This window comes from Hemiscyllium ocellatum, chromosome 19, assembly GCF_020745735.1.
Source record: "Hemiscyllium ocellatum isolate sHemOce1 chromosome 19, sHemOce1.pat.X.cur, whole genome shotgun sequence".
NCBI lineage: Eukaryota > Metazoa > Chordata > Chondrichthyes > Orectolobiformes > Hemiscylliidae > Hemiscyllium > Hemiscyllium ocellatum.
In genome coordinates, this window is record NC_083419.1 from 53,673,524 (window position 1) to 53,698,291 (window position 24,768).

Consider the following 24,768-nt stretch of genomic DNA (forward strand, 5'->3'; position numbering starts at 1 on the left):
AAAAACACACCAGGATCAAGTATTTCCCAGAAATACCATTTGGCGTTAAAAAGGACTCACTCCCAACAACAAGTTGTTACAGCTAGTGAAGAGATGTAAATTAAGTCCACATAACTTTTAGGAGGACCCTACAAATATCTTTAAGTAATGGAGATTTCACACTACACAGCATAATGAATTCTATGTTAATGGAAGATCAGGTTATTTGATCAAAAATCACTTATTCACCAGCAAGTGACAGAAATGAGCCTTGTTTTAATATATTCATTACTCGATTATGTAGCTTTAAGAACAGAAACAAGTATAAATACAATTAAAAACTAAAAATACAAAATTACATTATCAGGACAGTGTTCAGTATGGCTGAATAAAAATACATTACTCAAAATCAAGTTGATGAGGTTCTGGCAGTCATCTTCATTGGTCCACAAGTACAAAATGATTGGACCAATTTAAGTAATGGAAAAATTATGAATAATGAAAGGGAACATATAAGTAGCATTAGTCAGGCTGCTTCACAGTGCAATGCAATGCATAGGATCTTCAGATAAGGGATATATTTTATATACAATTCTGATAAAGACGACTTGTTACTCCCACTGAACCACTGCAGAATAATTTCTACTAATATCACATTGCTTTACACTGCATAAACAATTTGTGACATCACTCAATGGGTTGGATCATCTTTTATTATTAGTATTGGAAGTGACAGTGGAAAAAAGAATTTTTATTTGTGGAAGCAAGCCGGTTCTCTCTCCATGGAGATCTCTATATTTTAAAAAAAAAACAAACAAAGTGTGTTTGGGTCTTAGATCCCTCTAACCAATTTGTACTCATGATTTTACAGACTTCTTTCATTTTCTCACTCAGTGGTGACAGTCCAACCAACTACTGTGAGAGGAACAAATCAAAACATTGAATCCATGCAATACATACAACTGTTGTAACAAAAGTAACTGTCTGAAAGTTAAGGCATCAAAACACAAGTACCTACAACACTCTCCAGAACCCAAGGATGCTGTTGGCTTCAGCTCTCCTTTCATTTGAAGATAATGCAGGCTGAAGTTTAATATGGAGGCAAGTAACAAAGTTGGAAATCACAAAAATACATTTCTTTAAAGTCTTGCTGGAAACTAACTGCAAAAAGATGCCTTGAAGTGGCATTCTGGTCCAGAGGGAGCTTGGAAATGTTATGGATGGAGCAGATGCTCAACAGAATTGAAACACCCAAGGATAGGTACATGTATTGGTGGAGTCCTATGACAGTCATTTGGAGGTTAGGTGGAGTTGGGAGGGGTATGGGCAAGCAGATGAGACAATGTCTGTGCAAGTTCCACACATTCTCAAGGATAGAATCAAACCCAGGTCCCTGGTGCTGAGACACCAGTGCTAACCACTGAGCCACCAAGACCTTTCTTCTTGGAGTCCAAAGCTAAGGAACTGTTTTAAAAATTAGAGAGTTGTAGTTTAAGGAGAGATGAAGGAAATGGAGTCCAAGGTCTAGGACATCTTGGAACTCTGCGGTAAGTGGATGAAAATTGAGTTACTGAATTTTTACAGACAGAAATAGATGAATTCTTCTGAGGCAAGAGAATTGGGGGAAAAAGAAACAAACCGATCAGCAAGGAACGGAGACTGGTGTAGCTGTGTGTGTACCGGCTGAATGGTTTGAGTTCTTTCTTCATATGTTTATATAAAGAGACACACACACACACACACACACACACACACACACACACACACACACACACACACAGTCTTAATATTTAAATAATAGACCCTCTTCTGAATAGAAGAGTCACTTAGCACATCTTACGATTGTTGAAGTTGAAAGTGGATAGGCTGGATTTTGGTTTCAGATTTCTAGCATTTTAACTCAAGTCCCTGTTCCAGAGATTTAAAATTCAGCTCTTTAATGATACAAAGACAAAGAGGAAAACAATACCTGCACCAATTAACTAAAAGTCAATAGTCACTTTAGCAGGGAATATCATATCATGATATGATTTAAGCATAGTGTTGATTTTGGAATCCAAACATCCTATTGTTCAAACAAACTGGAATCCGAACAATTATTTCAAGAAAAAAAAAGTTTGCCATAAAATCCGAACACCACGTAATGTTCAGGTCGCACATGGTTTGTTCAGTTTGTCCCAGGGCGTAGGCGTGAAAGCATCTCATATGTCCATCACTAGTTTACCTTGTGTTTTCACCTTTATTTGTGCTTTTGTAAAATTAATCATTCTTGTGCATTCACCATGGCACCCAAGAGGAGCAGTGAAGCAAATAAGAGTAAGAGGAAGCTCATGAGAATGACAATTGAATTGAAGAAATAACATCGCTAAGCATGAGTGGTACGCATGTGTCTGATCTCGCTGCCATGTTTGAGATGCCAAAAATCGACCATGTGAACGATTCTGAAAAATAGTCATAAAAGCAGCTCATGTGGCAAAAGGTGTTATGGCTTGGACCTCGAAGAGATTGAAGTTTTTGGGATGTGGTGGAAAAACTCCTTAGTGTGGATAAACGAAAAACAATTGGTGATCCCATTGGAGGGCATAATTTGTGAGGAAGCCAGGCTCCTGTATGCTGGCCTTAAAAAAGACATGCCTGGAGGTAGTGCTGATAGCGATGAGTTTAAGGCTAGTAGGGGGTGGTTTGAAAACTTTAAGAAAAGAACTGGGATCCACAGTGTTGTTATGCATGGAGAGGCTGCTACTTCGAATGTGGATGCAGCTGCAAATTTGAGAAGAAATTTAGTGTGTGTGAACAGAGGGGTATGGGGCACAACAGGTGTTCAATTGTGAGAAGACAGGCCTCTTCTGGCTAAAGATGCCAAGGAGGACCTATATAACCAAGGAAGAGAAGTCTTTACCAGGCCATAAGCCAATGAAAGACAGGCTTACTCTCTTGTTGTGTCGTAATGCTAGTGGAGACTGCAAGATAAAGCCTTTGCTTGTGTACCACTCCGAGAATCCACGTTTGTGTTCTTTTAGAACAATGTTATTAACAGCAAGCTTAATGTTATGTGGAGGGCAAACATGAAAGCATGTGTTACCAGGCAGTTCTTCACCGAGTGGATTCATGAGGAGTTTGCCCCTTCTGTGAGGGCTTATCTTGAAGAAGAGAATCTACCCCTGAAGGCTTTTCTTGTGATGGACAATGCTCCTGCTCATTCTCCAGGCTTGGAAGATGATTTGGTAGGCGAATATAGCTTCATCAAGGTTAAGTTCTTGCCCCCCAATACCACAGCTGCAAATGTGTTGCTGGTCAAAGCACAGCAGGTTAGGCAGCATCTCAGGAATAGAGAATTCGACGTTTCGAGCATAAGCCCTTCATCAGGAAGGGCTTATGCTCGAAACGTCGAATTCTCTATTCCTGAGATGCTGCCTAACCTGCTGTGCTTTGACCAGCAACACATTTGCAGCTGTGATCTCCAGCATCTGCAGACCTCATTTTTTTTCCCCCCAATACCACTCCTGTCATCCAGCCCATAGACCAGCAAGTTCTCAAAATTTCAAAAAACTGTACACCAAGGCTATGTTCCAGAGATGCTTTGAGGTGACAAAACAAGACTGAACAGACCCTGTTTTTGAAAGATTATAATATCCTCCATTGCTTAAGAATCATAGACAAAGCATGGAGGAAAGTGTCCATAGGACAATGAACGCTGCCTGGAAGAAACTCTGGCCTGAATGTGTTGCAGGGAGAGACTTTGAAGGCTTCAAAGAACTGCCTGTTGTTATTGTGTCTCTGGGCAAGTCCATGGGCTTGAAGGTGAGGTGAGTGAAGAGGATGTGGAGGATCACAGGAATGAATTCGCCACAGAAGAATTTCAGCACCTCCACAAGATGCCGTAAGAACGTGGCAGAGGAAATTTCTTCAGAGGAGGAAGAAGGAGCTACTGGGAACATTTCCAGTGCTGAAATTAAGGAACTGGGCTTCCTGTGGTCTAAAACAGAGGCCATTGTTAAAAGGTGGTATCCTAACAAGGCAGTGGTCAACAGGAGCATAAACATGTTCAATGACAATGTGACAATGTGATTGACCACTTCAGAAAAGTCACCAACACCAGAATTTTGGAAAAGTGGTTCTCTAAAGAAAGCCAGTCCAGTGAGCCCCAGCTGTCTATAAGTGGTCTTAGTGTTATGAGAATGAAGAGACAGAGAGCAAACACCAGAAGCACAGTTACCTGATATTATGGAAGGTAACTCACCTTTCAAGCAGTAAACCCTCTCCCTCCTTACTCCTCTCCAGCTTCCACATGTACCATTAGCACTCCTCACTAAGGTAAATGAAGTTATTTTCAATTAGTACATTTATTTCTTGTTTTTATTACTGATAGTTCGGTCATTTACTCATCTAAGCTGCAAATACACATGATTAAAGGTAAAAGAAGAAGTAGCGTCTTGAAAATGTTTTTTTTGGGTCCAGGAACAGATTAATTCACTTTATTATTTCTCATGGGGAAAAGAGTTTCGGAATCAGAACTTTTCACAATCGGAACAGCCACCTGGAATGAATTAAAGTCAGATCCCGAGGCACCACTATCTTCAAAGCTTGTTTCTGTGCAGTCATTTTATCAAATAAACATTTTCCTATTAATTGTACAATAGGCATATACATTTTTCAACACTGGACCTTGTATAGTAGATTCCATGTGGGAAACCTCACTCTAAACTTGACAAGTAGCCTTAAACTCAAAGCAGAGCTATTCCACTTAATGACTCTGAAGTGTAGCTCACCTGAGTGTCTGTAAATTACTGTCTACCAGTGGTACGCTTCACATCAGCATGTGAGACTGTAATGCTATATCCTGGACACTTCCATACCACTAGATCAAGATGAACCTGATAAGGCTCAAGTAAGAATAAATGTTGTGTAAACTTTATGTTTGGTATGCATTCCAGATGGACTGATAATCAGGTCTATACATTTAACCACATCATTGAACTTAGAATAGATTCCTTCCCTAATATTCAACAAAGAAAAATACTGTATCCAGACATTAGTGTATCAAAACATCATTTGAAGTTCTCAAATTGTCTAAGGAAGTAATGTTCTGGACTTTCATTATGAAATGGAGTCAAAATGATAGATGTTGAGAAGAGAGCACTTACAGTAGTTGGTAAAGAAGCAATGAAAGATTGCTATCATATTACTTCCTCTGCAACCAAGTCGCTCTCCTACATTTAAGTTAGATTTTGTGAGCACTGATTTTAAGAATTAAAAAGGAAAGTCAAGACTCTTCCAGGAGTCCTAGAATGTCTTCTTCCACCTGCTTCAAGTTAACATTTAAGCACAAATTGTGCAACTTACAATTTTAATCATCCTAAAAGGATCACTGAACTCTATAGGACAGGAAAACAAATCCTTAAATTTTCCATTTATGCCAAATCCACTATCCTATAATCTTGTAACACTTTCCTTTTTAAAAAGAGAATTGAATTATCATTGAATACCGACTGTGAAAGCAGGCCATTCAACTAAGCCCACACGGATCCTCCAAAGAGGATCCTATCCAGATCCACCCTCAACCTATCCCATGGCTAACCCACCTCACCTGCACATTTACTGGCACTATGGGCAATTTAGCATGGCCAATTCACCAAAACTGCACACCTTGGACTGTGGGAGGAAACTGGAGCACCCAGAGGAAACCAGGAGAATGTGCAAACTCCATACGGACTAGAGCGAAATCAAACCCAGGTCCCTGGTGCTGTGAGGCTGCAGTGCTAACTATCAAGCCACTGTGCCATCCCCAAAAAGCTTTGAACAGAATTTCCACATTCTCACCACCATTTTTAAAATTTCAAATAGGTCAGCCCTTAAAACCTTTAATTCTTAGAAATTTCTTAAGACAACTTCATAATGAATATTTTCATACTCTAGTTATTAACTTTTTATTCAAAATCACAAACTAATCATAAAGTTGTTATTGGAATGGAGTGTTTTAAAAACTATTGGAGTTGGATGGGGGATTGTGGGGAAAGTTGACAGTTCCTGCTATAACAATTTTCAGACTGTAATTGCATAATATTATGATAAACTATCCTTGATTTCAGAATTTTTCCTTCAGGGTTACATTTCCAGTGGTGGCCCTTTCTACTTAGCATCAAGTTCTTCAAGGAGACATACATAGTATTCAAGCAGAATTTAAAAAAGAAAAATCAGGGAATTAGTGAGTGAGTAATTGAAGCCAGAGGTGGTTTCCCAGTTGGTCAGGTTTCCAGAGATCAGACAGCCAATCCTATCAAAAGAAGAAAGGAATCCATCAGGGTGTTCCAACAACTACTTACCATCCAACAAGCCTTGATGAGCGAGTATAGTTTGTGGAACTTGGGCATTGCTGGCTGGCCAGCATTGATAGCCCATCCCTATTTTCCCCAAGAGAAAGTGGTGGTGAGCTGCCTTGTTGATTTGCTGCAGTCCACTTGCTGAGAGTTGGCCCACAATGCCAGCTGGGAGGGAATTCCCAAATGAGTGGCATGCATTACTGAACACTGGTATCACCCATGGCTGAATAACAATCCATTCTTTGCTAAACCCAGTAAGCAAGAGTCACAGGATTTTATGTATTTAAGAATTTGAATATCAAATAAAAGAAAGAAGGTAGATGGCTGTTGATAACTTCTGTGAATGATTTTCTTTCAAAAGACAAAAAGGGTCTTGACTATTCTTCTGATACATAGTCATTAAATCCAACAATTGTCAAAAACAGATGGCTGAAGTCCACTGGCATTTATGAAAAAGTGCTTACATTGTCATGACCATGGAGAGAGCACATGATACCCTACAAGAACTACAATCTCAGCAAATGTGTCAGATTGTGAAGATAAGAGTGTAAAAGATATATTTGTATTTTACCCATACAAGGATACACAGGGACAGGGGTTAAATGAAAGATTCGGTGCTGGTCTGTGTAACAGTGCTGACAACCTTGTTTGTACACGATTGTTCTGTGAAGGTCACAGCTTCAAGTACAACCATTAAATATTCCTGCAACACAGTCAGTGAAAGGGAAAAGACATACAGTGCTGGAAGCCAACTGGCTAGGCAAACCGAAGGACTTGCTCTGTGCTGCCACTGTCAGAAGGAGATCAGACAAGAGATAAATTAGTAAGTCAGAAACCCAAGAGTCAACTGCTCGACTATCAACATTCCATTATCTATTCATCACAAATGACGCAGACTGAACCACATACCTTATCTTTTTTGGACTCACTTTTCATTTCTAATTGGTGCAGAAGTGAGTTCTTATTTTCTTGTGTTTGGTCACTTTTGTTAACCAAAGCATTATTTAATTAACTCCTCTTAAAACAGATTAATTTGGATTGGGAGGAAAAAATTCTATAAGAGTGGGAATAATTTGCAAATTAACCCACCTGCAAGCAACTGATGAGGTGGGGTGGGGAGGGAGGGATTTGGAGTAAAGAAAGGGAACCATTTTAATTCTTCCTCACCTAGTTACTTATCAATTTGGGCCATTCCATCTGGAACCATAACACTGGGAACCTCACCTCAGGGTTGTAACAATATAAACATGGATGTCTATGACAGCCAAGACAAACATGCAATGACATTCGATTAGCTTTCAATTTGGAAACTCTAGGTGGGACAAGCTTTTTTTTGAAAAAGGTTCAGCAAGCACCAGAACAGCACTTGGAAACAATTTTCAATTCTCCTACGAAACATTTAGGGTATTTCAGTGAATCAAATCAACTCAGTGGAAGGGTTGGAGTAAGATTTCTGAAACAGGAGAATTTGGTTTGAACTCCTCAGGTTTTTAAGAACTAGGTTAAAAATCTCAGACTGGTGAAAAAATTCACATTGGCAAATTTAAAGAGGCCTCATTGTCTTGAGACATGAAGCCAATTCAAAAGAAGTAGAACCATATGGTATAGAGTCAGATGTACAGCATAGAAACAAATCCTTCGGTCCAACTCGTCCATGACGACCACATCTTAACCCAATTTAGTCCCACTTGCCAGCACCTGGCCCATGCCCCTCCAAACTTTTCCTATTCATATACCCATCCAGTCGTCTTTTAAATGCTGTAATTGTACCAGCCTCCTCTGACAGCTCATTCCAAACACACACCACCCTCTGAAAAAGGATGTCCCTTTTATATCTTTGCCCTCTCACCCAAAACCTATGCCCTCTAGTTCTGGACTCACCCACCCCAGGGAAGGACCTTGTCTATTTATCTTACCCATGCCCCTCATGATTTTATAAACTTCTACAAAGTCACCCCCTCAGCCTCTGACACTCCAGGGAAAACAGCCCCAGCTTCTCACTGTAGCTAAAAAAAAAAAACTTTCCAAGCCTGGCAACATCCTTGTCAATCTTTCCTGAACTCTTTCACATTTCACAACATCCTTCTGATAGGAAGGAGACCAGAATTGTATGCAATATTCCAAAAGTGGACTAACCAATGTCCTGTACAGCCAAAACATGACCTCATCTTCTATTGGTCAGAACACTGATAATGAAGGGAAGCATACCAAACTTCTTCACTATCCTATCTACCTGAGACTTCACTTTCAAGGAGTGATGAACCTGCACTCCAAAGTCGTGGTTCTGCAGCACTCCCTAGGACATTACCATTAAATGTCTAAGTCCTGCTAAGAGTTGCCTTCCCAAAATGCAGCAGCTTGCATCGATCTAAATTAAGCTTCATCTGCCACTCCTCAGCCAATCAGATCGAAATCCCGTTGTACTCAGGGGTAACCTCTTTGCTGTCCATTACACCTCCAATTTTGGTGTTCTGAAAACTCACTATATCTCTTATGTTCATATCCAAATCATTTGTGTAAATGACTAGTGGACCGAGCACCCAACCTTGTGGCACACCACAGATCACAGGCCTCCAGTCTGAAAAGCAACCCTGTCTTATACATTCAAGCTAGGTCTGTATCCATATGGCTAGGTTTCCTTTTATTTCGGAGATATAACCTAGCTCACCAGTCTCCCATGGGGAACCTTGTCAAACACCTTACTGAAGTCCATATAGAACAAACCACTTTGCCCTCAATCCTGTTACTTCCTCAAAAAAACTAAAGTTAGAGAGAGTCATGATTTCCCACACTCAAAGCCACATTATCTCTAATCAGTCCTTGCCTTTCCAAAGGAATTAAATCCTGTCCCTCAGGATTACCCTCCAACTTGCCCACCACTGTTATCAGGCTCATTGGTCTATAGTTCCCTGGCTTTTCCTTACCACCTTTCTTAAAAAGGTGGCATCTCATTAGTCACAGCTGAGGTACTGGAAGACTGGAGATTGGCTATGACATAAGATGTAATTTCTCTAGAAATGTTTCTGTAACAGTAGGGTCAGGAAACAAACCTATTTTGCCATATCTGATCTTACTATTTTCTAGATTTTTTACTTGTGTAAGAAGCATCTGACTTTTGTTCAAGAAATTCTGCAGCATTGTGCAAAAAAGGTCATAATGACTAACCATCATGTTAAACTGAAACTAAAACTTGAAGTATCATTTTCTGGATATGTTTCATTCTAAGGTTTGACTAACCCACGAGTACAAGGAGCTGGATCATATACTAGTGTGGATGTTTTCTACACAATCATACTCCAGTAAGGTTACAATTAGGAGGGATGGCGTGGGGAAACAGATTTCTCTGCTACATAGAGAAAAGTTAGTCATTCCTTCTACACATCTTTCAACAGAAAGGATATCATTTGGTGCATTAGATAAATGGTTCTGAAAAGGTTCAACATGCACATTCCATTCACTCCACCAGTCTATTGATGTCACAATTTATGGGTGAAACAAAGTTCTCCTCTAGCTTTTGTTGACCCATTTGCTCCAACTTTGAAGGTTTGAGTAATTATACAAAAAACACTGGTCAGGTATCACACAATAATATCTCATTTATTCAAAGAACACTCCTTCTGTAAATACTGCCGTGGAGATTACACCTTACTATAAATCACTAGATAAGTGAGAGGCAAACCAAAGCAGAGAGAAAAGGAAGATTGGTGGCAGCTACCCATCCCTAATAATTCTTTCCCACTACCACATTCTGGTAGAGTTGTTAAACACTACAAAAAAAAGTACAAGAGTAGGCATCTTGTAAAAAAAAATGTTCACATTTGAAGAAATGAAAAGCTTCATTGAAAACTTTGCTTTATCCACGCTCCACACAAATGTTCCACTTTGCTAGGCAAAAAAATCCTTCCAGCTTATGATTTTGCATAACAAACAAACCAATAAAAAGTTAGAAAATTCTGAGGTTAAAAGAGTAAGAAATTCAGTGCTCAAGACTGAAGACAACAATGACAAAAATAGAATTCTTAATGCTTCAGAAGAGATGGATTTCAGAGATACTGTTTAGGATATTGAAAAATGCGGTTCAATTCGGACAGAGAGTATATGGAAAAGGTTAGCAATCTAACTTCAAGCACACTAGACAAATGAATGACAATGAGAAGAGGGACAGTTAGTACAGGACTGAAGGGATTATATCTGAATACACGCAGTATAAGCAATAAGGTAAATGAGTTTGTGGTGCAGATTGAAATTGGTAGGTCTGATGTGGAGGGCACCACAGATGTGGCTGCAAGGGGATTAGAATTGGGAGCTGAATATTCGAGGATGCACATCCTATTGAAAAGATACATAAGTGGGCAGACAGGCTGCGGTTACCTTATTAGTAAGAAATGAAGTCAAATCAAAAATAGAAATGATGTAGGGTCAGATGATGTAGAATCGGTGTGGGTAGAATGTAGGTACTTCCAAAATTAAAAACAAGGTTGGAGTTATGTACTGGCCTCCAAACAGTACTCAGGAGCTGGGGCACAAGATTCACCAGGAGATAGAAGAGATGTGAAGGAAAGGCAAAATTAGTGATCATGGGGCATGGGAACTGGGAAATATCAAGTTGGTAGCAGATTTCAAGAAAAGGAATTTGGGGAAGATTACAAGATGGGCTTTTTGAAGCAGCTTGTGATGGAGCCCATGAGGGAACGGAAGAAAAAAAAAAAGGACTGGGATGCTGGATGTCAGGGTCAAAAACTGTGGCACTGGAAAAGCACAGCAAGTCAGGCAGCATCTGAGAAGGAGAGTCTGCCCACCTGCCTATCCTTTCGATCCTTGAATGTTCAGTTCCCAATCCTGATCCCCTTGCAGCCGTGTCTCCATGATGCCCACCACATACCTACCAATTTTGATATTCACCACAACCTCTATTTGATGAAGGGCTTATGCCCGAAACGTCAATTTTCCTGTTCCTTGGATGCTGCCTAATCTGCTGTGCTTTTCTAGTACTACACTTTCCAACCCTGAGGGAACAGGAAATACTGGATTTAGTGTTGCGCAATGAGGCAAACTTGATAAGGGAGCTTAGGTGGCAGATCCTTAATGGACAAATTTATTCTGTAATTTGGAGGGAGAAGTTAGAATCTGAGGTAATGGTATTATAGCTGATTACAATCGACTAGAGGCGCAAGAGCTTGGTAGAACTGACTGGGGGAGGAGTCATGCAGGAAAGTTAGTGGAACAGCAATAGCAGGAGTTTCTGGGAGTAATTTAAGAGACACAGCAGAGATTCATCCCGAAGGAATAAGCAGCATGGTATAGGGAGGATTAGGCAACCATGGCTGACTAGGTAAGTCAGGGATAGCATAAAAGTGAAAGAGAAAGCATATAATGTGGTAAAGGGCAGTGGGAAATCAGGATTGGGAAGTTTACAAAGACCAGAGGGCACAAAAAAAATTAAATAGGACTGTAAGCTAGACAGTAATATAAAAAGACTAGGAGTTTTAGATATATAAAGGGCAAAAGTGGACATTGGACCGGTGGAAAGTGCTGGAGAGAGAACTGGGGAAGGAGGAAATGGCTGAGGAACTGGATAATTACTTGGCATCAGTCTTCATGGTGGAAGACAAGTAATATCTTAAAAATTAAAAAGAGTGAGGGGATAGAGCTGAGTACGTTGGCCAAAGGAGAAGGTGCCAGAAAAACTGAATGGCCTGAAGGTGGATAAATAACCTGGACCAGATGGACTGCACCCGAGTTCAAAGGGGACAATTGAAAAGATAGTGGCAGAGATAGTGGTGATCTTTCAGGAATTACTAGAATCAGGGAAGACCTGAGAGGACAGGAAAATTACTAAAAAAGGTATAAATGTGTTTTAAAAAGAGTGTAAGGCAAAGGATGGAAAATTAAGGACCGATTAGTGGAACCTCAGTCATGGGCAAGATCTTGGAATCCATTGTGAAGGATACCTGAAAGTATGGTAAGAATAGGGCAAAGTCAGCATGGTTTCATCAAACGGAGGTCTTGCATGACAAATCTGCTAGAAGTCGAGGAAGTAACAAGCAGGTTAGACCAAAGAGAGCCAATGGATGTTATCTATCTGGACTTCAAGAAGGCCTTTGACAAGGTACCACACAGGAGGCTGCTGAGTAAGACAAGGACCCATGGTGTTAGAGGCAAGGTGCGAGCACGGACATGAGCTTGGCTGTCTGGCAGAAAGCAGAGAGAGTGGGGATAAAAGGATCCTTCTCAGGATGGCAGCCAGTGACAAAGTGGTGTTCTGTAAGTGTCAGTGTTGGGACCACAACTTCTCACATTATACATCAATGATCTGGATGAAGGAGCTGAGGGCATTCTGGCTAAGTTTGCCGATGGTACAAAAATAGATAGAGGGACAGGTAGCAGTAAGTAGGCAGGGAAGCTGCAGGAGGATTTAAACAGGTTAGGGGAGTAGGCAAAGAAATGGCAAATGGAATACAATGTGGTAAGGTGTAAGGTTATATTCTTGCTACCAAAGTGCATAAGTATGGACTATTTTCTAAATGGGGAGAAAGTTCAGAAGTCTGAAGTGCAAGAGACTTAGGAATTCTAGTCTAGGATTCTCTTAATGTAAACTTGCAGGTTGAACCAGCAGTGAGGAAGGCAAATGAAATGACATGTACTTTTAGGAGGACGTGAATATAAAAGCACGGATGTATTTCTGAGGCTCATTTGGAGTTGTGCGTGTAGTTTTGGGCCCCATATCTCGGTGTTCAGAGAAGGTTCACGAGAATTGTCTCAAGAATGAAAATCTTCATGAGGAATGTTTGACATCCGAGTTTATACTCAATGGAGTTTGGAACAATGAAGGGAAATCAAATTGAAACATACAGAATACTAAAAACAGCCTGAACCATAAGGCCACAAGACAAAGGAGTGGAAGTAAGGCCATTCGGCCCATTGAGCCCACTTTGCCATTCAATCATGGTTGATTGACATTTCAACTCCATTTACCCGCACTCACCCTGTAGCCCTAGTTTATTACTAGTTTATCAATCACTGCTTTGAAGATATTTAAGATCCCAGCCTCTGCTGCACGGCGTGGCAATGAATTCCACGGGTCCACTACTCTGGCTAAAGAAATGTCTCCTCATTTGTTCTAAATTGACCCTCTAATTCTAAAGCTGTGCCCATGGCCAGAGTAGATATTGGGAAAATTCTTCCATTAGTAGGAGGTAAGAGCACACAGCCTTAGAATAAAGGGAAGACCTTTTAGAATAGAGATTAGGAGAAACTTCCTCAGCCAGAGAGTGGTGAATCTATGGAATTCATTGCCACAGAAGGCTGTGGAGGCCAGGTAATGGAATATATTTAAGACCAAATAGGTTCTTCTTCATCAAGGGGAAGGAGGGTTATGGGGAGAAAACAGCCACGCCGTGCAGTGGAGGCTAGGATCTTCAATATCTTCAAGGCAGAGATTGATAAACTCGTGATCTTGCAAAGAATTAAGGGCTACGGGGTGAATGCAGGTAAGTGGAGTTGAAATGTCCATCAACCATGAATGAATGGCAGAGTGGGCTTGTTGGGCTGAATGGCCTTACTTCCACTCCTTTGTCTGGTGGTCTTTTTTAAAAAAAAAGTGAAGGGGGTCTCCTGATTATATTTTTTTTCCCCAGCACCCATAGTGTGTGTGCAGGTGTGAGACGCAGTGAGAGACACAAGGTGCACAAATCTTTCTAATTTCCACCACCAGAAAAATAGAAAAACACCCGAGTGGCCTGTGACAAGCAGTGCCCTTCACATCAGAGGGCAATGCTGTGTGATCAAAACAGTGAAGGGGAGGGCAGGGACTAAATCAAAATAGAGTTGGAGGGGGAAATGATGCACTCCACTCCCTGCAGCGCCCACCTCTCCCTGAACAACTCCAGGGTGTTGGTGGACACCGCGTGCTCCCTCTCCAAGGACACCCGGGCTCTAACATAATCGCGGAAGAGGGGCAGGCAGTCGGCCCTCACGACCCACTGCCTGGACCTGTTTGTGGCCAGTTTGGCCAGGCCCAGGAGCAGACCCACGAGGAGGTCTTCAGACCTGCCCTCCCTCCTCCGTACCGGGTGCCCGAAGATCAGGAGCGTGGGACTGAAGTGCAACGAAAAGCAGAGGAGGAGGTTTTTGAGGAAATCAAAGAGGGGTCAAAGTGCAAACACCCACACCCAATATACACATGGTCCACGGACTCCACAGCACCACAGAACAAGCAGTTGGGCTGGGGATCTGAACCACCGCAATCTGCGGTTGCAGGTGACTGCTGCGTACAGCACCCTCCACCCCAGATCCCCAAGAGAAAGGGGAGGACTCCTGTGTAGAGGGCCCTCCACTGGGGATCCCCACCGCCCGGTGGCGAATGGGCACGCCAGGGCGTCTGGACGGTGGATGAGGGAGAAGAGATAGACAGTGTGCAGCAGCAGTCGATACAGGGCTCGCCTTTTCACCACCTGAAAAAGAAACAAAATTAAAATTCCGGAGGCGGCTCAGGCTCCCGTGGGAAGTACGGGGCCTTGGGGCCAATGTGACCCTCGACTCCAGGGGTACGGCGAAGGACATTGCTAGGGGGCTATAACACTCGCCGCACGGAGCAGCGAGCCACCTTCCAAAGCCACCGGCCTTCCCAGCCGACCCGAAGCCGGTTGCGGCGCACCACCAGCGGAAGAAATGCACCCAGTGACAGCCGTGCCCACGCGGGGAGCGGTCCCAGCAGAGGAGATCCACCAGACCCCAACGCGACCAACCAGAGCCGCCGAGTTGAATCCTCCGGGCAGACTGCGCGGATCACACCCGTTTACCTCTTAACGGTTTCACACCCTCTTGAACTCTTCAAAGTTCTTTTCAACTTTCCCTTACGGTACTGGTTGACTATCGGTCTCGTGCCAGTATTTTGCCTTAAATGGAGTTTACCACCCGCTTTGGGCTGCATTCACAAGCAACCTGACTCCAAGAAGAAGTCTTGTGGTCTTATGGGGTTGAGAAACGTATCAGCCATGATTGAATGATGAAGCATTCTCAATTAGGTATAGTGGCCTAATTTCTGCTCCTATCCCTTATGGTCTAATGCGGTCCTTGGGTGGACTGACATCACTGAATGCAATCATTGGGAAATGGTTTTGATTGATGAAAGTAAAATATCACAAGAGAAAGAAGTGAAAATAAAAGCAAATTGCAAATGCTGAAAACTTGAAACAATGCTGAAGGAACAGCATTTCTGCCAGGTCTGGGAGAAAGGAACTGAGCTAATGTTTCAAATCCAGTAGAATTCTTCTTCAGAACTGGCAATGATAATGTGGCACACTTAAGTAAATTACTATTGTTTTTTTAAGTACAGGTAGTAATAGAAAATAATGAGTATTGCTTTTAATGTGATGTACATGAACTTCCAGAAGGTTCGATACAGAGCTGTACAGACTAGAGAAAGAGTATAGTGCTTGGAATAAAAGGAACAGCGACAATGTGGATACAAAATTTGTTGCGTGATTGAAAACAGTAAAATGCTAATGACCTTTTTCTGGCTGGAGGAAGTTTTGCAGTAGAATTCCCCAGGAGTCAAAATGCTAAATCAGAAAAAGCAATGTCCCCTTAAAGATGTGGACCTTGGTATACAGGGATACTTCAAAAATTTGGGGATGATATTAAATTTTGAAGCATCATGAGCGAGAAGGGTAGTGCAGAAATTCAGAGATGTTGGCAAACTGCAGTGGACAGACAGAGGTTTGTTTGTGGGGAAGTGTTCACTTTGATGCTATGTGGAAATACGATAAAGTTTATTATTTTAAATGGGTGTACAGGAACAGAGGAACCTGGATGTGCATGTATTTCATGCATCATAAATAAAAAAAAGGACAGGTTGGGATAGTTGTCAAATGAAACTTAGGATCATGAATGGCAATAATTGGGGCATAATGTAGAACAGCAAAGGAAGTAATACTGACCTTTGAGATACTAGTTTGGCTTCATTCAGAATACTACGTATAGTTCTGGACCTCAATAGGGAAGATACAATTCCTTGGAAGGACAGTACAAAAAAAAAGTTATGACATTACTTCCAAAAGATGATAGATTGGAAATGTTTCTAACTGCAAAAGACTGATTTTCTTGGAAGGAAGAAAGCAGAGGGGAAATCTGATACAAGTTTCCAAAGCTGCAAAGAATCTGGAAAAAAGTAGATAAGGAGAAACTGTTCTAGCTTACTTCAAATCAGTGTCTCTTGTTGTAATTTACAAAAGAAGCAAATGCAAGAAAAACAAACTTCCACACAACAATGGCTTAGGATTTGCAAGACATTGCCTGGATGTGTGATGGAGGTTTATTCACTGGAAAGTTGTACCCTTAAAACTGGTTATTCCTTACATGTGGTTTGGGATGGTTTATCTACAGACAAAGGAAAAAAATATTGTTCATCTCTTCATTTTGAAACTGACTGCTGGTGATTTGAATACTGGCCAGGAAATTGATTTTTATTTGTCTAGTACTACAGTTTCCAAAAAGGACAGCTGTTTTTAAAATGTTTAACTTGCAGTACTCCATTAATCTAGATACGATGGGTTAAAATTCCAGTTGTCAAGAAGTGTGGCACTGGAAAAGCACAGCTGGTCAAGCAGCATCTAAGGAGCAGGAGCGTTGACATAGGCACATTCCTGATGAAGAGCTTCTGCTCAGTTATTAGCCACAATTGAAAGATAAAATCACCATCTGTAAGCATGATCTGATAATACCCTTGGAACCCAACTTTATTCCAGTCAATCAAGACACAATAAATATCAAGACAAAAATGTGGAACACAGGAGCAGCCAAAAACAATTCAGATGAAAATATGCTGAAAGATATCCTAAGGTTGCGAAAGACCAGCTTTTGTACAGGGTCTTTCTTTAGCCTGGGAAAATGTTTTATTCTGGCAAAGGAAAATGGTGTCTCAATAAATATTTCCATGATAAAATCCAGAGAAAAACAACATTTCATTCACTTGGTCACCGTTGAAGTTACTTTGTATGTACTTGCACTCAGTTGCTCGATAACCAAGCTGGGATCAGCTGCCATGCTGCATAATCCCTCAGATACAAAGGTCAAAGGTAAAACACTCATCTCATACCTGGAGGACTATACAGGTCAACAGCAGGAAGGAAAATAAAAACTCATCCATAAGAACCATCAAATTGACTCACATATTTAAACCAATAAAATGAATGCTGATTATTTTCTTTTGGTAATGGTCTCTTGAAACTTATACGAAGCTGCTGTGCATATGATAAACCCAAAAGACATTTGGTCTTCGCAGAGAGAGTCAAAGGCACTGCACATGACCTGCAGTGATTCCTTCCGTGAAGGCAGCTGGTAAGCATAAACAGCCAAACAAAGCAGTCAGCAAGCAGTGACTTAAATGAAAATACACAGGTACAGATGTGACCACACAAACTGGCAGGGATTCAAAGATCAAAACACCTTGGAGATAAAGAACATTTTATGTCAAGAATCACTAAAAATAATCCACAGGTGTATTAATTGCATTAAACAAATATCACTGAGGTAATGCAATGGGCTTATAGACATAGCAGATACATCCCCAGAGGACAGAACATACAAGAAAGAAAAAGCTCGTCACTTAATACTAACTGCTTCTAAAAACTTAGAAGTCTGTCCCCTTGCAAATCAACAGTTCAACTCTAATCCGACTTGTTAACTAAAGACAGCTACCACATGAGTGAAACAAATGCACTATGTATTAAATTGTGTAACACTGATTCTTACAAAGCAGTACATCATAAGCAACAAGTTAGGTGGACTTGAAACAAAACATGACAACATGCCATGAGGAAGAAAATCCCCTGTCACTTGCATTAACAGCTCAGTGAAATGAAACACCCTACCAAGACTACGAGGATGAATGTAGGCAGGATAGAACAAAAGCTTCAGACAGACAATCTGAAACTGACCCTGAAGTATCAAGTATGATGTCCAATGCAACAGCAAGGCCATTGTCTCATTAATTCAGACAATTTACGGAGGGGAAAAATTGATTGAATTATTGGGAGCACATCAAAATTACATTTCAAAATGTAAAAAGGAAATACAGCTTCAAGAACCACAAGTGTCCAGGGAAGTAATAATGTTTCACAATAAACTGAAGGCTAAGAGAATTGCACTGTAAATGTGCAACATTTCCCCATCTCTATTTTGACTCCAACAGGCTTAAACGCAGGGTGACATAAAAGCAAGACACAAGAGTGGAGTTATGTTCTACTCGGAAATGTTTTAAACTGCACAGAAGTAGTCACCGAAAATAAAGTGTTGCAATTGTTCACTGAATTGCAAACATTGTTGTTATTGAATGCCTTGCCAAAAAAAGTCTCTTGAAGAAAAATCAAGATACCATCAAAATGTAGACACGACAAGGGAACACAAAGTATTTCTAGTCACCATGTAGGTTAAGTTTGTAGTGGCAAGGTCACACATTGTCAATTTGTTCAGAGCAATGCCATTCAATGTTACAGGAAAATAAACCAAGCTTCAAAACCCAGGCCCATTTAGACAGTGCAAGCTGTAGGATCATAGAACACAGAAGGTGGCCACTCGACCCATCATGCTGGTATAGGCTCTTTGAAAGAACTATTCAAATAGTCTCACTGCACTGCCTTTTCACCATCGCACTGAAAAAATTCTCCATTTCAAGCAGAGATCGCTTTTGAAAGTTGTTATTGAATCACTTCTGACTGCCCTTTCAGGCAACCTATTACAATCATAACCCATTGTATTGTCAAAAGACATTTCCCCCTAGATTTTTTTGACAGTTAACTTCATACCAATATGATCTAGTTACTGACACTCTGATGGAAGCAATTTAATGCCTAGGGAAAAATAGCCTTAATTTTTGAACACATCTATTAAACAGCCCTTTAATTGTCACCATGCTGAAAGAAAGCAACTCCAGTTTCTCCAGACCTTCTACTAGAAGTAGTGCAGTGTATAAAGCAGCAAAGTCTGGGATACACAACAGTCCCTCAACTTGTACTGTTAGAGATATGGGATCCTTGGTTTGATAATTAAAAGCAAAATTCAGAATGATAACAGCAGTCATTTGGCTTACTTTATCTAAACCAGCTTTCTACAAGAGTAAGCCCCTGGTCTCCCTTCCCTTCCTGGTAGCTCTGGAAAGATCTCTGAAGTAATCATCCAATCCTCTTCTGAAAGCTGCATTCGGTCTTGCCTCCATCACACGTGCAGTCAGTGCATTCCAGATCCTAACCACATCTTACATTTGATGTAAAGTCACAGTTGCACCAGGTTATACCTGCTCTTATTATATGGAGAGATGACTGGTGGTGCTTTCACACAGTCAACACACTTCAGGCACAGGGAAGACATTGGCAAGGACAGTCCTTCACAGCAAGCTGAGCCAACATAGGAAGCGAACCCACTACTGGTAAATCAGCCCTCCAGTCAAGTGAACTACCTGAGTATTTCCCTCATGTCACTTTTGGTATCCACCTCAAAAAAGCGACCTCTGGTTCTTAAACCCTTGTGCCAATGGGAAGAAAAATTAAAGTTCCTCTATCTGTATGAAGCACTGGTCAGGCAGGCCCCTGCAGGAACATATGGCTAGCTCTGGGCAGCAGTTTCACAAGGACTTCAAGGCCTTGGAGAAGATACAGAAGAGGCTCAGAAAAATGGCATCAAGACATTAAGCCACAAAAGCATACGTAAGCCAATCAGGCTTTCAGGCCAGTGATGTCTCAGCTGATCTGATATCCTCAGTTCCACTTTCAAACCTGGTCCATGTAACTCTTGATTCCCTTACTGACTAAGTATATTCAAGAACGAGATTTTTAGTAACCTCACTTCAAAGCTCTGTAGTTTTAAAACAAAAATCAACAAATTCACTATCTACTAAGAGACTCCTCCTCATCCCTGACTTAAATAGGTGACCATTGCTCAGATCATGCCACTGGGTCCTAGCCCTCCCTGAAGATAAGGGGATCTGGTTAATTGGAGAGACTGGAGAAGCTGGGATTGTTCTCTTTAGAGCAAAAGATGAGAGGAGATTTAATAGAGAAATTCTATTAAAAATATCTTGAAAAGGTTTTATTAATTTGTGGTGATTCCAAATAACACAGTTAATGCAAACGTACCAACAATGAGGGAAAAGAAAATCTGGAACGGGGGGATAGTGGGGGCAGTGTTGAAAGCAGAGTAACTTTCAAAAGAGTACTTAATGAAGTATTTGAAGAGAAAAGGGAGAGTTAGTGGGACAAATTGGAGCCAGGGTGGGGGACTGAATGATCTCACCCTGGGTGGTTAAATTCCGAAAAGGATCGTAGCTTTAGGTTGGGAGATTGTTTTCTGATTATTAAAACCTCAGAGCATTGGTCGAGTATAAGGCACTCAGGTCGGTTTAGATTATGTTTCATACGGTGGTTACAGACATTAAGGACAGGGGGAGGTAATCTGTGGCCAGATTGAAAAGTTTTTAAGAAAAGGCACATGTTGAAGTGTGCTGAGCAGACTTTGCATTGATCTGCATACAGCAACCTGTTACTTGCCTGGGTGTAAGCAGCAGGCGCTTGGCTGCACTGTGGGAAGTGGTGGCTATAACGTAAAGGCTACGGGTTCTCCATCGCTCCCTCACTCACTCACTCACCTTCTGCTGCCTCCTGGCCATGTCAGTGGGTTGCTTGGCGTTAAAGGGGTAGGCGATGCACCGCAAGAGGAACACGTAGAGCTGCAGCGCCTTCCTCTTCTGCGAGTCCTCCTCCTCCCGCTGGATCCTCTCCTGCTCTTCCCTCTCCTTCTCGCTGACCAGTGACGGGCTCGGGCTGACCGAGCGAGCGCTGCCCGACCCTCGTCCTTCGCTGCCCCGGGTGGCCGGCAGCGAGCGGGCGCTAGCGCTGCTGCTGCCGCCGCTCCCCCCGCCGCTCAGCGGAGGCTCCTTAGCGGCATCACCTTCTAGCACACCGTCCGACTCCTCCTCGCTGGAGGACGGGTCCAACATGGTCCTCTAAGGAAATACAGAGACGTGAGGTGGGGAGGGGGTTAAAGAAACCAGACACTGAGGAAAGGCAGGCTCTTGGGGGGAGAAAAACTGAGAGCTTTAAAGAGAAAGATAGACCTCTCCCATCAGCGCACCTCTTAGTTGCTGACTCCCTACACACAGTCTCAATCGGTCTCCACCTCCTTCTTAATAAAGTGGAGCCCGAGATAGGGCGGAGTTGGTGTTCAGTGAGTCCCGGACGATTTGCCTGCACAGACCTATCACAGATGGGAAGTTAGCCAGGAAGCGCCAAGTCACAGGTGTCCAACCTGTAGCTGACTGAGCGAGCAACACGTGGGGCTCTGCCAGCAGCAAGTAGACTCCCTCAACTTAACAGCCAGTGTTCAACCTCTCCCTCGCTGCTCACCAACTGTTTACAAACCCTGGGTGGGGGAGAATCGGATCTGAAAACAAAACTGTAATGTCACTGTATCACAACCCGGAGCCCAAACACAGCAGGAAGTCAGCTGCTCATAAGCGAGCAGCTTCGCCCTCCTTTCACCCGATCCAGGACTGCGAGAATTGAGGCGATCTGCTGTTAACTCTTTGAGTGTCAAACATCATCGTCAAACGTCCAACACTTGTAAAAGACTTTTTTGGGGAAAAAAATAATTTCGCCCGGGAAGCACAAGCCGTCGACCAGAAAAATAAAGGCGTTAAGGAAAATGTAATTCTGTTTGCTGAAATGATTCGAAAAAGATTACAAGCGGTGAGGAGGAAGATATCCAAGCAGATCAAGTCGAAAATAATAACCATCAGATTTTTTTTTGTTCTGTTAGCTACAAATGAAGCTCCCGCCAAGGCTGCATTCACACAGGAACAATATTTTTTTAATATTTTAAAAACACCATTTATGGAACATCTTATTTCCTATTCCCAATTACCAATGAGGATGTGAATTGGACCCGGAGAGTTCCAGCAATCTAGTCGTGTGATAGACATTATTACTCAGAGTAGATTCTCATCCCCTATTCCACATTTACCTCTTCAATCGTATTTAAATTCTGCAGTTGTCGCTGTGGAATTTGAACTCAAGTCTCCTCAACAGTGAAGATAGGGCGACAGATTATGAGACTAGCAACATCACTACCTTTTTCGTGCTCACTCACAACAACCTGAGTCAAATATGTGGTCCTTGCAATGGAACAAGGGCAAGGCAGAGAAAAATTAAACACAAGTGTTACTTTTTAATATAAGTATTCAAGCATTGTTGTAGGCACGACTTTCCCTTCCTTCAAAAACACTGGAGGTTTGGAGCATCAACACAATAACCTCACTGAGTGATGGGTAGTCTGACGAACTTCCATCCAGTCCTATGAAATCAGATGTCTGCTGGAGAGGAACAAAGAGAGAAAAATTGTCAGGTGAAGTTCTTTTTTCAAAAATGTATCTGCCATCTACTGCGTAGATTGGAGAATACTGCATTAAAGTTGTAAGGAACTTTTCATTGGAATTCTGAGAGGTGATGAGATTGAGCAAGGGAATTCGAATGCATCAAGACTAAGCACCTGAAGGCATCACCATAATTGGAGCGAAGAAAATATAGGATGGGCAAGAGACCAGAAGCACAAAGACCTCATCCAATTGTCACACTGGCTAAGGTGATAGTGATTCAGGGAAGCAAGACTGGAATGGTTTAAAACAAGAATGTATAAAAGTATAAAGGAACAGTTTGAAAAGTCCCCAGATATTTATCTTTTAATCTTGATTTTTGAATGGTGGCTATCACATTTCGTTTCTTAGAGATTAATGCAGGATTGAGAGTACATCTGGACTTAGTTCAGAACAATCAGTGCACCTGACTTTGCAAGCCAAGGGAGCAACGAATGTCTTCAGAAATTCTAACTTATCCCAGGTACTTAAGAAACTGTACTGCAACTAATATAAAAAAACTATATTCAACATTTGTCCCAAACATGGAAAGTATAAGGAGTTAGCCATTCAGATCGACTCTCCCATTCAATATGATCATGCAACTCCATAAGGCTTTCCTACTTTCATCCCATTATCTTTGATCCATTTAGCCGATAGAACTATATCCAATTCCTTGAAAACATTCAATGATTTGACATCAACTGCTTTCTGTGTCAGGTATGGTCTCACCAAGGCACTGCACAATTGCAGCAAGTCATCACTACTTGTGTAATAGAATCTTCTTGCTATGAACATGCTCACGCCTTCTTCAGCACCTGCTGTACCTATTGTACATGGACAATGATAAGCTAAAACAAACTCAGGTAAGATTTATACCAGCGCTTGTGAAACATTTCCCCTATTGTGCCTCCTTTCCAGGGTTTGAAAATCTTCACGTTTGGGAATCGGAAGGGGCAGGGTAATGGATAGCAAACCTGTGAGGTGTGGAGGTGATGGGGTGGGGCAGAATTCCATAACAGCTGCTGCTGCTGCCGCTGCCTTACACCTTGAAACCCAGAATTTCATCCGACAACCCCAGTTGGGATTATTTCAGGAAGACCTGATTTATACTCATCTTAAGTTAATATTTTTAAAGGAAAGGCTGATGAAAATATTTCTTGTGAATATTCCACGTTCTGTTCTATTAAACATATTTCTCCACATTTTGTCTTTTAAATTAGGACATAATTGGAAGCCACAACGTACATATATACAAATTAGGAGCTGAAGTAGACCACTTGGTGCTTTAAATATGTTCTGCCATTATGCCACATTCCCATCTCCCACTGAAACCTTTTGCCCCTTCCCCATTGCTGACTAAGGGCTCTGTTCTTCAAAAGGTGTTGGAAGCAGAATTCCAAAGAATCGTAGATTTTAAAAAAACTCCTTAAATGGACAATCTCGTATCTTTAAACAGTGACTCATAGTTTTAGATTCTCCCACCAGAGAAAATATCCTTTCAACATGCACCTTGTGAAGACACTCGGGATCTGATTTGTTTCAAGAGAAGTAATCTATCACTCTTCTAAACTCCGATGGTTACAAATCAAAACACTACTCACTCATTCCAGGTATTAGGAGCAAATTACTGCAGCTGCTGAGATCTGTACTGAAACAAAAAAATACTGAAGATCACAGTAGGTCATGCTGCATACGTGGAGAGACAGCAAGCTAACATTTCAAGTCTAGATGACTCTTCATCAATGTTAGCTTGCTCTCTCTCCACAGATGCTGCCTGACCCATTGTAATTTACAGCAATTTTTGCCATTATTCCAGATATTAGTCTGATCAATCTTCTCTGAATTCCTCCTTTAGTGAGAAACCTGTAACATATGCAGTTTTAAGATGTGATCTCACTAATGCCCTGTATAACTGAAACCATGTACTCAATTGTCTTTGCAATAAATGGTGACGTTAATGAGTTTTGAGAAGATTTGTAGCTCAGGTTGAGGTTCTGGATGTAAGTTTGTTTGCTGAGCTGGAATGTTCATTTTTAGTTGTTTCGTCAGTGAGCCTCTGGTGAA

At 41.6% G+C, this 24,768-nt stretch overlaps 1 protein-coding gene across 4 annotated transcripts in view; it reads right to left on the bottom strand.

The window, feature by feature from the left end:
• cadps2 (Ca++-dependent secretion activator 2) overlaps positions 1 to 21,462 on the bottom strand; it is a 727,075-nt gene extending 705,613 nt beyond the window's left edge. For all 4 annotated transcript variants that reach the window (XM_060839929.1, XM_060839928.1, XM_060839926.1 and 1 more), the window contains exon 1: positions 20,941 to 21,462. In XM_060839929.1, coding sequence (XP_060695912.1) covers positions 20,941 to 21,291 — 351 coding nt within the window. In that variant the 5' untranslated portion in view covers positions 21,292 to 21,462. The remainder of the gene's footprint in view (positions 1 to 20,940) is intronic.
• Positions 21,463 to 24,768: the final 3,306 nt, after the last annotated feature.